At 49.6% G+C, this 18,991-nt stretch overlaps 1 protein-coding gene across 1 annotated transcript in view; it reads left to right on the top strand.

The window, feature by feature from the left end:
• The first annotated feature begins 405 nt into the window (after positions 1–405).
• TNR (tenascin R) overlaps positions 406–18,991 on the top strand; it is a 30,314-nt gene continuing 11,728 nt past the window's right edge. Inside the window, exons 1-9 of the mRNA XM_030953393.1 lie at positions 406–901; positions 3,523–3,999; positions 5,351–5,614; positions 6,376–6,491; positions 8,887–9,037; positions 11,939–12,208; positions 14,063–14,248; positions 17,933–18,022; positions 18,133–18,396. Of these exons, the coding sequence (XP_030809253.1) occupies positions 406–901; positions 3,523–3,999; positions 5,351–5,614; positions 6,376–6,491; positions 8,887–9,037; positions 11,939–12,208; positions 14,063–14,248; positions 17,933–18,022; positions 18,133–18,396 (2,314 nt within the window). The remainder of the gene's footprint in view (positions 902–3,522; positions 4,000–5,350; positions 5,615–6,375; positions 6,492–8,886; positions 9,038–11,938; positions 12,209–14,062; positions 14,249–17,932; positions 18,023–18,132; positions 18,397–18,991) is intronic.

Genomic DNA, 18,991 nt, shown 5'->3' with positions numbered 1-18,991 from the left:
TTTTTTAGCCCAACCTTTTATCCCCTCCTATTGATGCACTGCACCTGTGTGCCCTCTGTTCCCTTTGGTGGTTGGTCAGTGCCCCTGGGCACTCCATGGCTCGTTGCTGTCACTGCTGCTCACCTGCTGCTCACAGCTGTAGCCTGTTGGGGGATGAGGCTCAGCTCAGCCCCACTCCCAATTACCCCAAACTGTGTCCCTGCACACCAAAGCCAGCAGGACTGCGTGTGGGTGAAGCTGGCCCCACATGTGTCTGGATAAGTCCTAAGAAGGATCTACCTCTCCGTGCTGAGCATAGTTTAGAGGCTAACACCAACCATGCTCTTTTGCTTCTGTGTTCCCAGGTCCTCCCTGCTCTTGGCTGACCAAGACTAGCTTGGAAGGTTCTTCCCACTCCCAGGGAAAATGGGGACTGATGGTGAAAACCCAATCCTGAGGAGTGTGGTCATCAGCTTCAACTTGCTTCTGCTGGGCGCTGTCCTCAAGCCGTTTGAGTGCCGCCTGGAGGCGACGACAGAGCCGGCCGAGACGACAGCGGTGGATGAGGCAGCTGGCCTCACCAACTGCAGCCCACCCACCAAAGAGCAGCCCATGGTCTTCCACCACATCTACAACATCAACATCCCCCTGGACAGCTGCTGCTCCTCCATGTTCAAGTCTTCGGGCGAGGAGGTGAGTTCAGAAGACGACCGGCTGGCAGAGTACACGGAGCAGACCTCCGACAGCGAGAGCCAGGTCACCTTCACCCACAGGATAAACATGCCCAAGCAGGCCTGCAAGTGCTCCACCTCCCTCCCATCCCTGCAGGAGCTGCTGAGCAGGATTGAGATGCTGGAGAGGGAGGTCTCCATCCTCCGGGACCAATGCACCTCCAATTGCTGCCAAGAAAATGCAGCCACAGGTAGTAACGCCATCCTGTTAGCTCTTGCTGGGGGCTGAGGGCTTGAGAGAGAGGCAGGAGAAATAATGAGAACCTGATGGTGCCACTCAGAGTGGTGACAGAGGAAAACCAGTGTTTACCCACAATGGGGCTGTGGCTTTAGTGAAAGACTTAGTTTAAGTCCTCTTAAGGCAGGAAAAGGCCTGGGAGGGCTTTGGTCACTTGAGCGCCCTGTCCACACTCACTGTGAAAACTCCACAATGGAGAGAGAGCTGAACCCCTTTAGGGATGAAACTACAGCTGGTTAGGGGTGAGCAGGGGGATCTCTCAACTCTGCAGTCCTCCCAGCACTCTTAGACATGAGCCACTGCTTGTGGGACAGGGGCAGAGATGTGGCTGCTGCTCTCCTGAGCTGTCCCTGGGCTGAAGGCAGCCCCGTGGGAGCTGGCAATAAGCCCCTTCATCTTCTCTGCAGGGGGAATGAACACATCTGAAAAGCTGAGTTTAAAAAAAAAAGGATTAAAAAATACATTAAATAAGCAAACAAAACCTAAAAAAGAAAAAAAAAAGGCACAAAATACTCCATCTGAATAAAAAGATGTGCTTTGGTGGAGACCTCCAAGAGGTCCCATTAGGGTTACTCCATTGAAGGCAGCCCCTTGCTCCACCTCAGCTGCCCCCCAGGCTCAGGAAAGCAGCACTCAGCTGAAATGAGATGGGTCAGGCAGGTTTGGGCTGGCAGCTGCATTTCCATGACCCAGGAGCCAGCACACTGATAGTTCTCTTTGTCTCGAGGAAGAGGGGCTGTCCCAAAGGGCATCCATCCCAAATGCAGCTCAGCCCACGAGGGCTCCTTGCAGGAAAGAAAACACTAAGCAAGGAGAATGACACAGGGCATCTTTCCAGGGGAAAACTGCTTTTCACACCAAGAGCAGCAGCAGAAAGGAAGAGAAATTAAAACCAACCCTTTTATCCCCAGTACTCACTGCATTTTTTCTTTTAAAGTTTTGCAGCTATTAGTGTGATTTTTCCAGTGGAAGGAGACATTTTTCTGTGTGTAGGACACATTAAAATGAAGTGAGTGCAATCAGTCCTCAGGTCTAGAGTTACACCAAAGGTGTGCTGGTCAGGGAGGGAGAAACAAGGATGGACACACAGCAGGGTGGCTTGGGCTGGCATCTATCATGTGGCCAGTGGAAGTCAATGTGTTCCCAGCCATGGCTTCAGCCCACATCCCTTCCAGTGCCACATCCATCAGCTGCATTAATAACTAAGACAAAACAGGAAACATCAGTCTGTGCAAAGTGAGGGTTAAAATCACATAGGAAATGCTATGAAAAAATACCTGTTTTAAAGGAATTAATTTGAAACTCTGATGGGCCTATTTGGGTTACTTGCAACATGCATAGACAGCCCCATTAAATATTCATTGCTTGGTGGAGTCCCCACTCCTGTCACAGATGTGCCGAGCTAAAACTGGAATAATTTCATTTATTTTTACCAGAGCTGCTTTCAATTCACTGCACTGCAAAGGAATCAGGATCCCTACCCCACCACCCAAGGCAATTTCCCTGAGGAAAGCCTCTTTTCTCCAGCACACTTAGAAGCATCCTCTCTCATCTTTTGATAACTCAGCTAGAGGCTGAGATCTAAAGAGATTCTGCCTGGCATTCCCAGTATTTGCAGTTTGGGTGGGAATTGTCCTGCACAGTAACCCAAATGTGTCTGTCTGGCACAGCATGTAACTGAGCTGCTTTTACTTGTGCATCTGCTACATCTCCCCACTGGAAAAGCTGCTTGGAGAGTTCAGCTAGGATGGAAAATTTAGCTGGGGACAGAGTCCTGGGGCTTGGGGGTCTTTAGGGTTTGGAAGAAGCACAGAAAGGGTTTCTGTCCTTCCTTGGTTCACATGAGGAAAAGCAGTACAAATCAGCAAGGAAAAGTTAGCCTGCCTGGGATAAACCCTTGGCTGGAGCAATGGCTCTGTTTGAGGGCAAAACAGGGGAGCATTAGCAGGGTCAGTGACTGCTGCCTTCATCCCCATCATCCCTCCTCAGCCCAGAGCACCCTGTGCAAGGCTGCCAGGTAAAGAGGGGGCATTAGAGGTGCTGCCACAGAGCCCTTGTGCTGTCCCTGCTTTTCCACAACCTCAGTGTGCCCAAAGCCAACAGTTCTGTCCCAGTCAGGTTCTCCAGGATAGGGATGAGGATGATACCTACTTCGTATAGGAGAGGAAAAGCAGCTCGGATCTCTCAGCTATAAAAGGAGAAGTGGGTAGATGTGAGACCAGAGGAGTCATGGCTGGTGCAGAGGGTTTCTCCAGGGAAGGATTTTCCCAGTAAGAGGTCTAGGAAGTTCCTGTTGAGCGCTGAGCTGGAGAGAAACCAAAGGGAGGACCTGCACCACCACAAGGCTGATGGCACCCACAGTTATGGGGGCCAGTGCTCCCTAGGGAAAGATGCACCCAAGCCCCACCAATTCTTCCCCTTTCAGCCCTAAAGCCGCCAGTTTGCCAGAGAGAGAACTATCCCCGCCTTGCCCCACACCTTCTCCAGCCCCTCAGAGGGCTGACCCGAGACCAACGCCGACCTTTTCCACCTCCCACCCGCCGGGTTCTGACCCTCGCTCCCGCATCCTTGCAGGGCAGCTGGATTACATCCCGCAGTGCAGCGGCCACGGGAACTTCAGCCTGGAGTCGTGCAGCTGCGTGTGCATGGAGGGCTGGGCGGGCAGCAACTGCTCGGAGCCGCTGTGCCCCGGCGGCTGCTCCAGCCGCGGCGTGTGCCTGGAGGGACAGTGCGTCTGCGACAGCGACTACGGCGGCGAGGACTGCTCCCAGCCGCGCTGCCCCGCCGGCTGCGGCTCCCGCGGGCTCTGCGTGGACGGCGAGTGCGTGTGCGAGGAGGGATTCACCGGGGACGACTGCTCGGAGCTGCGCTGCCCCCGCGACTGCTCGGGCCGGGGCCGCTGCGTGAACGGCACCTGCGAGTGCCAGGAGGGCTTCGCCGGCCCGGACTGCGGCCGGCAGCGCTGCCCCGCCGGCTGCGGCGGCCGCGGGCTCTGCCGCGACGGGCTCTGCGTCTGCGAGACAGGCTACGGCGGGCACGACTGCTCCGCAGGTACAGGAGCTAAGCCAGGCTTAAGTGTTGCATAAGCAAGGGTTCCGAGGTGACCAGAGTCCCATAGGAGCGCCGTGAAGCTGAGAGGAATCCTTACCTGGCAGAGAGCATCACTTAGGACACACTGAGGCCTCCCCCCCGTTATCCCTGTCCCCCAAGACACCATGGACAAAAGTCTGGGAGATGAGCAAAAAGCTGGTGAGGTTCATCCTATTGCCAGCCAGGGGCTATGTACAAATCACGTGCCTTCAGCTCATTTATTTTCCAGCATCAGCTCCATACCCACAGAGGATTGATACACTGAGGTCCCACAGTGTGGCTACCTCCCTGTTATCCCTGTCCCCAAAGACACCATGGGAGGTGAGCAAAAAGTTAGTGAGGTTCGTCCCAGCCACCTGGGGCTATGCACAAATCATGAATAGGATGAGACTGCTAGGAACGTGCCTTGAGCTGGTTTATTTTCCAGCATCAGCTCCATACCTGCAGAGAGCATCACTTAGGGACACATTGAGCCCCTCCATCCTGTTATCTCTGTCCCCAAAGACACCATGGACAAAAGTCTGGGAGGTGAGCAAAAAGCTGATGTTCATCCCAGCCAGCTGGGGCTATGTACAAATCACAAACAGGATGAGACTGCTAGGGACGGGCCTTGAGCTGGTTTATTTTCCAGCATCAGTCTCATTACATGGTTATGACAATGGGAAGGTGCCAGCAGCTCACATCCTAGGCAGCAGACAAAGAACTTAATGTTACAACTTACTTTAAAAGTTTTTTGACCAACCACACAAAGCAAAAGCATATTGACAGTAGTTCTATCCAAGCACTATAAGCACACATACCTTTGGTTAAAACAAGGCTTGGTTATTTAGAATATAATACCTGCTTGTAAGCCTTAAAACACACTACACAAAACTCCATTGTTAAGCTTAGAAATTCCTAATATCTTACTAAATATACTTTTCTACAACTTAAAAAATTATTCTAAACAAACGTTAATACACAAACATTGTTCTATTTATCCTTAATTTTCTACTTCTTACCTAATTTTTCCACTAACCAATTTTATAGCTACTACTTAACTCTAATCACAATTCTACTATCTCTAAAACCTATCTTTTACAATTTTCCCAAAACCCTCTAATTTTATAAATTCCCACACATCCCAACATGGGGGCTAAACAGTGCAACAGGTTCTCCTGAGCCTTTACCTTGTTATAGCTGTTCAAACAACCACAGGTACCACATAACACCCAGCCTGTGCCCACCAGCAGACCTACACAGCCTCCCACAGGAGTGGAAGAATAAGCCAGGCACACCCTGACACTCTCCATGCCTCTGTCCTTCCCACCAGTGTCTCCCCCTGAGAACCTGCGGGTGACGGGGATCAGCGACAGCTCCATCGAGCTGGCCTGGGACAGCCCGGGGGCAGCCACTGAGTACGTGGTGTCCTACCAGCCTGCCGTGCCAGGGGGCTCCCAGCTCCGGCAGAGGGTGCCTGGGGACTGGAGCAGCATCACCATCACGGATCTGGAGCCAGGGGTTGCCTACAATGTCAGCGTCTATGCAGTCATCAGTGATGTCTTCAGCATCCCCGTTACCTCCAGGGTGATGACCAGTAAGTATCCTACTGCACTTGTTGCTTGCTGCCCATGTGTACTGAGGGGATGCTCAAGCTGGCTCACTTTTTGCATTAAAAAAACTAGCAGCAGAAACTTGAGCCTTCAAAAAGAAGGAAAAAAAAATTTAAAACTTGTATCAGTGTAGGGAGATAGGAAAGGAGGAAATGTGTCCATTCTCTCTGTTTGGATGAAAAAGCTTTCAGAGTTTGATTGCAGCCCCCAGAATGTAGCTCAAAGCATTACATTTTTTCATCAGAGAAAATGCTACAATATGACATGTAAATCTCAGGTTCTCCTCCCCGTCCTGAACGGATGGTTCCCCGTGATGACTCCCCATGATGGTGCAGCAAGAGCGGATGCTGCTGTGCATCAGGAGAAACACAGTCCTGACCAGGACCGTGATGCACAGAGGAAAACAGGAGTATCAAGCTGTAATGCCAACCTCCAGAGGGGTTTCTTGGAGACTGAGGATACAGAGGGCAGGGGAAAACCAGAAACTATCCAGATAGCCCTTTGCAGCCCCATCATTCACTCTGTTCACACCACATTGCAGTGGGATGCTTCAGTGTCCATATGTCCAGGCATTTTCCTCTTTTCCCTCCAACCCACGTGGAGCAGGGAAAAAGGAATTTTGCTAACAGACACCAAAAGTTTCCCTGTTTTTGTTGCTCAGATAACAAAATACCCACGGGGAGCAGGGTGGGTACAGCATGTGCACACCCACCCCTCTCTGCTCAGCACCCCTGCTCCCTTGCAGGCCTCGCCACACCACAGGGGCTGAAGTTCAAGACCATCACAGAGACAACAGCAGAGGTGCAGTGGGAGCCCTTCTCCTTCCCCTTGGACGGCTGGGAGATCAGCTTCATCCCCAAGGTACTGCTGCCACACCCCTGGCACTGCAGGGTGCACGCAGTGAGAGCACCCTAAATCAGCTTCCTTCCCCAGACACCCAGCCTGTGTTTGCCCTTTCTGTGCTGCACACCAGACTCCCCAGACTGCCAGCCTGCATTTCCCCATTAGTTTTTGTGTCAAAACATGTATGTCCTCAAAGAATTGTCCCCCCCAAAAAAATCCAGTGATGGGGAAAAAAAACCCTTCCAGCCTCACTCTTGTTGTCGCACCCTCTTTTTCCTTTCCATCTCCTTTGCAATGACTCTTCCACCTCCTCCTCCTCCTCTTCCTTGCCCTGCTCTCTACACTAAGCTCCCCAAAGCAGCCTGGATCAAAGTGAGCAGCTGCTGGCTCTCAGACAAGAACCTTCAGCTCCCCCCCAAGTCACACGCACACTTCATTCCTGCCATGGAATTTTAATTTTCATCGCAGTGACGAGCAGGTAGAAACGGTGCCAGAAAAGATGAAAGGATAAAAATGTTGCCCTAAATACCCCATGTTTTCTGTGCACAGCAACAAAAATTGTACATCAAGTATTTAGTCTATATTCATAATTTCTACACCATTTAGCCATAAGTATAGCTCCAATTGTACATGGAGCCTCTTTATAAGAGCATTCAAGCCCCAGCAGCAAAAGAAATGCTGATTAAGGGCTCAATTATGGTGTTTTCACTTGTACAAAAACCTGCACTGGAATCCAAGGCAGCTCTGGGCAGTGGAGAACTGCAGAATTTGGCCCCAAAGTTTTAAATACTCTTAACTATGAAGTATCATTGCACAGCACAAAGCAAGAGCTCAATTGCCTTAAATAACTCAATTCTCTCATTCCCAAAGAGTTGCTGGGAGATTATTGGTGTGATGTTGGCTACATCCACATGCAAATCGTGTCAGAAGTTGAAGCTCATGTAATGCAGGTATAGACCCTGGGATAATTTGCAGTCACCATCAGGTGATCATTCAGGATTAAAGCTGAAAAGTACAGCAATGTCAGAGAAAAACTTTTGGTAGGAAAAAATAGCTCTTTCAAACATTTCACTATTACTCAGGAATTAAGCTGAACAGCATCCCCCTGAAGCAAATAAATGCAAACCATTGGTTCTTTTTTTTCTGTTTTTAAGCTTAAACTTAAAAATACATGGGAAAATTTTGGGATTTAAAGGCAGATAAAATGCAAAAGAATGTCTGTTCCTGGATGCAGGGTCTTGAGTATAGAAGGGATGTAGCTTGCTGGGCTTTAAAGTTCTCAAATCCATGAGTTAAGACAAAGTCACAGTCGTGTTCCTGCCCATCAGCTGTCAAAATTGGCCTTTCTGGAGTCTCTATTATTGCCTTTTCCCCTAAAATTAGGCAGAGGGTGCTGTGTCCTTTACTGCCCTGCAAGCAGTGCTTGCTTGGGTACATGCCAAAACATTGCCACACCTCAAACAAACCCAAAACCCATTCCCAAAGGCTAAAAACAACAGAGTTATAACTTTATAACTGCAGCATCACCACCTCTGTGAGAAAAACTGACCTGTCTTCCCAAAAACTGGGTGAGGAAATGCTAATTTGGTCCTCAGCAGCCCAACGAGGATGCTTGCAGCTTCCTGCAAAGCTCTTTCCACTCTCCTTCCATGGACTCTTTGATGCTCTCACCCCCACAAAAGCTGGGTCAGGTAGGATTGCCCATCTGCTGCCTGCACTGGGGATGGGGTGGGGAAAAAGACAAAGAGAAGACAGATTTAGCAAAGAAAATTAGGAAAGGTAAAATGGTAACTGAGGGCTGAAATGGAAGGTTTCCTGTTTAATGAGAAAAGGGATGAATATGAATTGAGAGTTATGTGCAAAGATTTGTTTAGCATGTTATTAGTGAAGACAGCAGCAAGAAAAGGTCCTTTGTCCAAGCACTGGCAGGAAAGGTGACATGTGCAGTTGTTTAAAGCCTCACAGTTTTTCAGGGCAAAACCACAAGGCATAAATGAGTGTACTAAAGATGGCTAAAAAGCAGGTGACAGCAAAATAAAGACCTCACAGCTTCATACCTATACATCAACAACAAAAGGCTCCTGGCACCTGAAGAGCAGGGAAAACAAGCCTAGCCAAGGCTTTGGTTTAATCATCTTTCCTCTTTCTGAACAGCAGAGGCACAAATACACAGAAGCTGGGGAGGGAGGAGGGATGGGGAAGATTTTGCAGCCCAACAACACAAGCACTCCACGCTTGGGGGGTGACCTCATCCCAGCTTTCTGTCTCCATGCTGGGGTGTGCCAAGGTGATTTGGGGATGCAGAGAGGCTGTGGAAGGATGCAACATGGGGAGCACCTCCTCTTTGTGCATCAGTCCCCCCCAAAACACCAGCTGCTGGGGGAGGGTTAATGCTTGTTTCATTCCCTGACAGAATAACGAGGGTGGTGTGATTGCCCAGCTCCCCAGCACCGTCACCACCTTCAACCAGACGGGGCTGAAGCCGGGGGAGGAGTACACTGTCACCGTGGTGGCCCTGAAGGAACAAGCCAGAAGCCCTCCCACCTCTGACAGCGTCTCAACCCGTGAGTGAGCCTCACCTGGGGGCAGCAGTGCCCAGGGCTTGGGCCCGAAATAAAGTCCCATGGGCAGGGATGAAACTTGCAGCCACAGCTTCTTTGTGCAGTGTTTTGTCCCTCTCGCTCCTAAATAGTCACAAGTGCAGAAGCTGTGGTGAGGTTAATGGGGTTGGGAGTGAAGACTCAGTTCTGCTTTTACTGTATAAAAGGATAAATTATTCTTCTCTAGATATTATTATTATTATTATTGATAAATTATTCTTCTCTGCTAATCTCACGTTCTGGAGGCTGCATGCCCTCAAGAAATATATCTACAAATGTATTACTTACTCATACATGAGAGATTAAAACTGCCACCCGCTTTTGTGCCACTAAATGCCCTCAACTCCCACCTATTCAGGCAAATCAGGCAGCAGGGCAGGGAGCCAGGAGCAACAGCATGTCCCTTCCTAACCAGTTTGTTTGCCCACTCACTGGTCCTTCCTGTAGACGAGAGAAAATTCAGCTGGGTCTTCAGGAGATGCAGTGATGGGCAGAGCTCACGGGGGAGAGGAGTCTCTTCACACCAGATCTGCTGCAGGCTGCCTTGAAAGCCAGGCAGACGTCTGCTAGCTCCACCTGAGCTGTTCCGAGAGGAAACAGCACTTAAATAGCTGCCGGAGGGCTGTAATGAGGCGCTGCTAATTGAGGCAGCGGTGAGAGTGAAGGGAGGGTCCCTCCACCGCAGCAGGTTGTTGCAGGGCTGATCTTTCCCAGCGCAGTCCTCTCCTCCTGCTTTGCCTCCGCGTTCAGCTCGACGTGGCTTAATAGAGACATCTCCTGGTCAAGGCAGAAACTTCCTTTCCCTGGGAAGTCAGCAAAAATAGAAGCTGGTACTTCAGACTCGAGGGTTGACCTTTGCAGGGAGTGCAGGTGGAGCAGAGGGCTCCGGGATCTGTGCTCCATGGAACATCCCTGTGCTGGTGTCTGCCTTCCTCTGCAGCACCCCCAGAGCTTCATCCCCACCACCCTTGCTCTTCCTCAGCATCCTGTGCCAGGATCAGGCAGCAAAGGCATGGTTTTATGCCACAGGGATAAGTAGATGTGGATCATCTGGATGGCTGGACAGCATGAAGCAGCTGGAGATTGAGGGTATGCATGAGCTGGTCCTGGCCAAGCTGGACAGACAGCTCCTACCTGAGCACTGGGACTCCCAGCTGTGCTCCCTCCTCTGCTGTTTTGCCCACAGACCTCACCTCACTACTCCAAATTCCTCCATGTCCTTTTCTAACCCCTCCCCAGTCCTTCCCATCCCTGCCCACAAGCTTGTCCCCCAGAACTTCCAGGTGCAGCATTCAGCAGACCCTTATTATATACTGTCATTATATCAGGTATATGTGTCTATGGTATAGTCCGAATTACAGAACCAAAGTGGGCTTTTTCACCCACATGTGATCATCCAAGTGATAAAACAGACTGCCCAGCAGGCTTCATGTATGAGCACTGCCATGGCACAGGAGCGATGGCAAGGCTTGGCTCCATCCATCCATCCATCCAGTCCTGCTGGACTCAAAGCATCCATCAGCCATGCCTGAGCCCAGGAATTCCAAAGGTTGAGTGTTTGGGGGGTGTGGAGGAAGAAAGGGCCCAAATCTTTTCAAAAAAAAAAAAAAAAAGGCAGAAACGTCCATAAAGGTCTCCCAGTAGACCTCTGGTATTAATTTTTCTAAAAACCATTTATTTGAAAGGTTTTTTTGGACACCAACCATAACCCCACACCCAGCTAGTTATGAAGATTCACCAGAGCAGTTGCATTTTCTCCTCTCTTCCCATTGCCAAGACACCAACAGCTTTATGAGCTGATTCCTCAGTTTAAGGACAAACCAGGAGCTGGCACCAAAGCAGGAACATTTCTAGAGACATTCCTCAGTTCTCAACACTTGGATCTTGTCCTTGGCCCCACGTTATTTAACACATTGTCAACACCTTTCAAAAGACAGAATACTGTTGCTGATAAATTTTGCCAATGACGGAAAGGATCAGAAAAGAGTAAATTGCATAGAAGAACATCAATAAAAGTTATTTGGATAGTTTGAAGAGCTGGGCACAAAGGAAAATGACATGGTTTTTCAATGGAAAAGTACGAGCAGCTATCTAAGAGCAAAGAACATGTGTTGCAGTTAGATACAGGAGTTTTATATCCTGGGAAATACCACCTTAAAGAGCCAAAGAGGAATTATTGTCAACAACCAGCCCAAGAGAAGGGCATGAGCTGCATTATAGCTGTAATGGGTGCCAATGAGAGAGCTGCTGGGCCCTGCTCTGGTGTCCACAGAAAGTGGAGAAGGTTCAGCAAAGAGCCAGGAGATTGGGACAAAGGATTGGGCAAACCCCCTAAGTATCTTGGGGTCAGGGTCATGCCTCTTGCCCACGCCACCTCTCTCCCTTGTCCCCAAATCCCAATTCCAGCCGCTTTGAAGGTCAGCCTGAAGCATCCCTGAAGCTTGGTGTCCCCAAAGCTCCCCCCTTTCCCCATCCAACTCTCCCAAATCCTAGGAAATACCACCTTAAAGAGCCAAAGAGGAATTATTGTGGACAACTAGTTCAAGAGAAGGGCATGAGTTGCATTATAGCTGTAATGGGTGTCAGTGAGAGAGCTGCTGGGTCCTGCTCTAGTGTCCACAGAAAGTGGAGAGGGTTCAGCAAAGAGCCAGGAGACTGGGACAAGGGACTGGGAACCATGAGGACCAAAGTATCTTGGAGTCAGTCATGCCTCTTGCCCATGGCATGTCTCTCTTGTCCCCAAATCCCAATTCCAGCTGCTTTGAAGGTCAGCCTAAAGCTTTACTGAAGCTTGGTGTCCCCAAAGCTCCCACCTTTCCCCATCCAACTCTCCCGCAATAACAGGTGCCCGTTTCCCCCCCGCAGTCATCGACGGCCCAACGCAGATCCTGGTGCGGGACGTCTCGGACACGGTGGCCTTCGTGGAGTGGAGCCCCCCTCGCGCCAAGGTGGACGCCATCCTGCTGAAGTACGGGCTGGCGGACGGGGAGGGCGGCAGGACCACCTTCCGCCTGCAGCCCCCCCTCAGCCAGTACTCCCTGCAGGCCCTGCGCCCCGGCGCCCGCTACCACCTGGCCGTCAGCGCCCTGCGCGGCGCCAACGAGAGCCGCCCCGCCTTCGCACAGTTCACCACAGGTACAGAGAGCTGGCCTTGCTGGGAGAGCTGAATTTTTGGGCGTGAATTGAATTTTTGGGTGAGAACTGAATTCTTGGGCGTGAATTTCTGAGTCTCTTTGGCAAGCATGGGTAGGTGGCTTGCTGCCGGTCTGCAGATGGGCTGTCCTGCAGCAAGGAGGAAAAGCTGAGGGGTTTTTGCAGCTGGGGGTTGGTGATGACTCTTTTTCTCCTGGCGCAAGTGAGCTGCGGTTTAATGTGCTAGGAGGAAGAAGTGGGATGAAAACATAGTGGTTAAGATGCAGGTGTAAATGGTGACACCTGGATGCAGGTGCCTTGCATCCCATCACTGAGCAAATGATCCATCTCACCCTAAAATATGCACCCTACAACTGCGCTCTGCCTCCACCCCTGCTGCTTGTGGCTATTTAGCTACTAAACCTCCAGTGCAAAAGGTCATCTTTGGTGTCCCCAAAGCTTCCACCTTTCTCCACCCAACTCTCCCAAATTCTGGGAAATACCACCATAAAAAGTCAAAGAGGGATTATTGTCGACAGCCAGCTCAAGAGAAGGGCATGAGTTGCATTGTAGCTGTAATGGGTGTCAGTGAGAGAGCTATGATCCCTGTGCCCCCAGGGATGCTCATATAGTCCCCAGGGCAGTCCAGGTGATCCCAGATGCCAGTGATGAGGCATGCATGGGCTCAACTCCCATATTTAGATGACAAACCCCAAACCAACCCCATCTTGGCCATATCTTGGTGTAGCATCAAGGCTGAAGCTGCCTGGGACACACATCCCCACCAGCTCCAGTGCCCCTTCAGACCCACAGCTTAGAATTCTAGAACTCAGCAGTTTATGTCCTTAAGAGCACCCACAGCTCAATGAACAATTCTCAAAAGTGCCAAAATGCTCAGCACAGGTCTGAGTTCAAGGGGACACTCACTTTCACTCAGCGTCAAAAGCCAAGGTAGGTGCCCTGACCAAGGAATCAGCAGTCAAGCAGCCGAAACCAGCACATCCAGAAACATGGTTATCTTATTTTATATCTTCTCTGAGCGCCCTAACTGGTCAGTAAAACCTTAATTAATGTTAAGCCTGCAGATAACTAAGGGATTTAATTTACTGTGCCATAAAGGAGGAGTCAGAGCGTGTATTTCCGTGCTGGTTTATGGTATATAAATTGTCATGTACATTACTGCTGGCTATGAGGCTCCTACAGTAATAATTGTGGGACATGAATTGTGTGTGTACATATCTCTGTAGATAAATATTTCAGATGAGATGCTTACCCCAACTGATTTCCTGCCTTGGCCTTCCTCACTCTATTTCTAAAAGGCAACATAAAAGGACCCCCCCAAACTCAGATCCATCACCATTACCCACTGTCCACTGGTGCCCAGCCCCAGCTGTTGCTCACCAGAGGGGTTTATTGTGCAAACCAGAGCAGATTCAGTACACAGCCTAAGCAGCACCAATAAACAAACCCTTTGGGCAGTGTCTGAGTGTGAATGAGCCTGTAAAGATGCTCAAGGTTTTCTTCTGAAAGCAGTTCAGGCCAATGCATGGCTACTACAGAGCCCTTTCACTCATAGTGCCTCAGGTTCTTTTACCTTCACATGGGGGAAAAGAGTTTTCTTTTTGAAATAACACAGAACTAGCTGCCAAACCAACTTACCGATGATGCTGCCAGCATTGTGTCACCCTCCTGGGTGCCATCTCCCAGCCTGTGCTGAGCAGGGGGTGAGAGCAAATGTTCCAGCCCTTCCTGCCAGGCCATGCTCAGGGGAGGAGGGATCTCCTGACTGTCCCCCCGGCCGTGGCAGGGCTGTGTTCCCCGCGGTGACATCGTGCCTCTGTCCCTTGTGTCGCGCAGAGATCGACGCCCCCAAGAACCTGCGGGTGGGCTCGCGGAGCCCCGCCAGCCTCGAGCTCGCCTGGGACAACAGCGAGGCCGAGGCACACAGCTACAGGGTGGTCTACAGCACCCTGGCCGGGGAGCACTACCACGAGCTCCTGGTGCCACGCCACGCCGGCCCCACCACCCGCGCCACCCTCGCAGGTATGCACGCACCCTCGCACCCTGGAGCCAGGATATTTTCTGAAAAATCTTTTCCTTGGGATTTTGCCTCCTGAGAAGCTGAGAGGCCTCAGGAACAAAATGTAAACAATGGTTATGGGCCGCTGTGGAATGCAACAGGTGGATCTGTGATTGGTCTCATGTTGTTGTTTCTAATTAATGGCCAATCAGAGTCAGCTGGCTCGGACTCTCTGTCCAAGACACAAACCTTTGTTATCATTCCTTCTTTTTCTATTCTTAGCTAGCCTTCAGATGAAATCCTTTCTTCTATTCTTTTACTATAGTTTTAATATAATATATATAATAAAATAATAAATCAAGCCTTCTGAAACATGGAGTCAAATCCTCATCTCTTCCCTCTTCCTCGGACCCCTGTGAACACGATCACAGTGCCCTTCCTCCCCCTCCTCTCAGCCAGGTAGGGCAAAGGAGATCCCAAATCAGCACTAAGACTCAGTTGCCCTTGTGCTGGCATATGTTTGAGATTGTTCTGGAGTTTACTATTTACTGGAGAGAAGGCTTTCCTTGGGACAGAACTCATTTTCCCCTGTGTATGGGTCTGGGTGCACCTGCAGCAAGGATCACTCTGTAGTAATTTCTTGTCATGACAGTGCATGAGTTCTATTACCATTATATTGCAAAGGTTCCATATTGCTAGAGTTTCATACCTCCTTGATGTTTCTTGTAGGCAGCTCCTCTAGGCACTGACTCTTCCTTGTCCTCACAGCAGCCAACTGACTCCAGCCCCCACCAATCCACTCTTTTATAACGCTCTTCTGATTGGCTACAGGTGTGCCCTGTTAACATCAGGCCTGCTCCTAATCTTTAGTAATTGGTTCAGCTGCAACTCTTTAGGGGATAAGATTACATTCTATACCACCTTCATTTACCCATACTGTATTCCCCTACAGTAATTATATATCCTCTGAACAGAGAGAGAAATGGTTCTCCCACAAAAATCCTGGGAAGCTGTGGAAAACTTAGATGAAAGAATTCAAACAATTATTATCTCTCTTTCTGTAACCATTGTTTATAGATATAGTTCTCCAGAGTGTGCTGTTCATACTCACCAATAATATGAGATGTTTCTACTTTGAAACCAATCAAGTATCACCTTAGTGGGTCACATTGTAAAAAGACCCAGCTACTTTCATCAAACCCCTTTGCCTTCTGATCCACCTGAAGACTGGAGTCTTCTTTCCATTCCTGACTCAACAGTGTCATCTGTCCAGGTGGCAAATAGAGCTGGCAAGGAGCAAAGGGAGAAATGGGAAGCAGCCTGTTGAGGCTGATCTACAGAAAAATATTATTTCACCCTTCTCTTTTTTGCTTGTTTGGAAAGAGCCATGGGTGATGATGCCCTGTGGGCAGTGATGGGCAGCCAGGCTGCCCGAGTTTTGTGCCTTTTTCCAAACTGGGCTCCAAGCAGACCCAAATCTAGAGATGCTGGTTTTGAACAAGTCATTTAAGTGGCACATTTTTCAGGCCAGCATAGGGGCTGCAAACACCACCCACCTCCCACTGCCAGGAAAGCCCCAAACACCTTATGCAGCAACACAGCAAAGCACCATGTGAGATGTGATTTCCTTGTTTTTTGACTAGAACTGCTTACCTCATGGATTTGCTGCTCCAGTGGCATATTTTGAGCAAAGACAAGAATTATATGCAGAAACGTTCTCATTCATCTTGAAGTTCTTGAAGTATCATCTTGAAGTATGGAAGGACAACAGGTTCTTCCATGTTGACTCTCTGCCTTCCCAGGACCTTCAAGGGCTCAGGAATCTGCCATATGAAGTTATAGGAGAAAGGTCAGTGGGAAAGCCAAAAGTAAAGTTACAGGCACAGCAGCAGAGTCACAAGAAAGGCTGGAGGGCAGCAAGGCAATTAGAGCAGTTGTCTTGAAAAATGTGGAATGCAGAAAGAAGAAAAACATCAGGGTTGGTTTCTTTTGTGTTCTTGATGAGGATGCGTGGGGAGAAATAGGATGAGATCAGAGACTCGGTGCTGGACTCCTGCTAGCTTTTCTTTAGGACATTTATTGGCTTTCTAGGTGAGAAAAAGCATTAAAAATGGGCCAAATTCCCCTTCCTGGGCAGAAGTACAACAGTGACACACACTGAGATGATATCCATGGCTTAACTTGAGCTTGCCTTGGAATATATGGCAAGAGCCTAAAGTCTCTTGTTTTTCTCAATAAAACTGAAAAAGCTGCCAAGACTCTTCCAGACTCAAGCAAGGCTGCAAGAAACCCAACCAGAGCAAGCTGCAGAGATGCAGATTCTTAAGTCAATTGTAGAGAGTGATTTTTTTATATAGTGCCTCCACCATCACACAAGTGCATTACTTCCAGTCCCCAGTGTACTGTGTTATAAACAAACCAATTAAAAAAAATTAAAAAAACAACCTAGTCATAGCAGAAAATAATGAAAAAGCCACTGTGCTAGGAAAGAAAAAAAAAAGCTATGCTAGTCATAATGTGGATGGCACATGAGCCTCTCCCATAGCTCGTTATGTACAGAGTAGTCATGTCCTCCAGTCTTGTTGGACTTTGTGCAAAACTCATTGGGGTTTTTCTTCCAGTCACCCAGGACCTGATGGGATCCATGGTATGAAAGTAACCAGCAACTCTTTCAGCCAATCTCATCTATCTGCAGGAAAAGCAGTGTGGAATAGCACTGAGCAGAGTTTATCAAAGATTTACACTTAAAAGTGCAGCAAGCCTGGCCCTGACCCATAATCTCTATTAAAATTCAGCATTTGCACAGAAATAACCATAATTTTGCTCATCCCAAAAGAGCTGGCAGAGAAAAAGTTTAAATCCTCCTTCTCATTTCTTCCTTCTTGTACCTTCTACCAGGTTCTTCTTTCCAGAATACTTCTGACACTTATTGAGCAGGTCCATCTTCTCCCCATCACCAAGACTGCACTGTAGCAGGAGAAAAGCAGGGGAGGAGAGTGTTCCTCTCTCCTGACCTCTTGGGAAAGGTTTTGGTGGCTCTGGGGGATGCTGCCCCTGGGTCAGGCCCAGTGAGGCTGAGCTGGAAAGTTTATGGATTTTTCCAACTTTGTGGGAAAGATCATGAAGCACTGGGAAGAGGGGAATAAAGCCACCAGCAGCCAAGCAGAAGTGACAGGCAGAGGCAAGAGATATTCCATGGAGATAAAGCAGTGCAAGAGGAAAGGAGCTGGACGAGCTCAGTTCCCAAGTTCCTCGAGAGAGGCACCTCAGGATATGTCCACCCTAAAGAACAGGGCTTGATTCAGCTCCCAGAAAGACTGCACCTTTCCCAATTAACGTCCATTTCATTTACTCTGCATAGTTTATTTCTCCCCAAGACGCCAGCCCTGTGACAATATTTGATCACTTTGGAAAAAAATACAGCTACTTTATCATTCCCATCTCAGCTCACACACACAAGAGCTTCTGTCTCACCGCCAGTAATTGCAGCAGACCTCAGCAACAACTTTTAAAAATGGCTTGTTTCTGAGCTAAAATAACCCAAATTCCCCGTCCAATGGCATCCAAAAATGGTCTTTTCGAAAAGACTCAGCTCTTCTGCAATGTGCAGAGGAACTGCTGACCTGAGGGATGCCCTGGAGGGCCCTGAGGTCACTCTGCCAGGTGCTGCTCTCAAACCTTGTCATGTTCTTTGCCCTCCCTGTTAGATCTGGTGCCAGGAACAGAGTATGGCATTGGGATTTCAGCCGTGATGGACACCCAGCAGAGCGTGCCAGCGACCATGAATGCCAGGACTGGTGAGTTTGGCCCCCAGCCTGCTCCAAGCACAGCTGGCTGCTATGGTCAGATGCCCCCATGGAACAGTGTGTGCATGGGGACAAAGCTCTGCACCAACCCTCTCCCACAGAGCTTGACAGCCCCCGGGACCTGCTGGTGACAGCCTCCACTGAGACGTCCATCTCACTGTCTTGGACCAAAGCCACGGGTCCCATCGACCACTACCGCGTCACCTTCACCCCCGCCTCGGGAATGGCCTCGGAAGTGACAGTGTCCAGGGACGAGTCACAGCTCACCCTCTCGGAGCTGGAGCCCGGCACAGAGTACACCATCTCCATCATCGCTGAGAGGGGGCGGCAGCAGAGCCTGGAGGCCACCGTGGATGCCTTCACAGGTAGGGAAACACAAGCTGGCATGGGGACAAGGGCACAGACCTTGTTGGCATCTCTACCAGCCCACTGCATCCCTGGCATTAAAACCCTTGAGGTGGTGATGGGGATGAGAGCTGGGGTCAATGTGTCCACACAGGAGCAGTTGACCCCAAAAGGAGGATGGCCCTACCAATGTGGTGCACAATCCCTTTGGGCAGCAGCACTGAACACACTTGCTTTGCTAAAAAGACAAAATTGGGGAAACAGACAGCCCTATGCTGTCCTCTGTGGGCAGAGTGGCCTGTATGCCCATAAGAAGAAGAAATGAAGCCTTGGAGGACCTCATAAGGACTTCTGGCTGAAAAGTCGGCAGTCATGAAGTGCAGACAACATATACTATCTGCAGTGGGACAGTTCCATCACCCACTGTATGGGTCTGGGACGGAGAATGTTTGCAGGTGGAGCTGAGAAAAGCACCATTTTCCCCTCTCCTGGTTCTGCCTTTTGATCCCAGCAGAGTTTCAGATCAATGGAGAGCCCAGATCTTCAGCTTTGCCACCTCTTTTAAGTATTTCCCATTCAAACAGTGGGAAAAACATGGAGGTAAGGATCTGCAGA

This window comes from Camarhynchus parvulus, chromosome 8 (assembly GCF_901933205.1).
Source record: "Camarhynchus parvulus chromosome 8, STF_HiC, whole genome shotgun sequence".
Lineage (NCBI taxonomy): Eukaryota > Metazoa > Chordata > Aves > Passeriformes > Thraupidae > Camarhynchus > Camarhynchus parvulus.
This window is presented reverse-complemented; position numbering and strand designations above follow the sequence as displayed.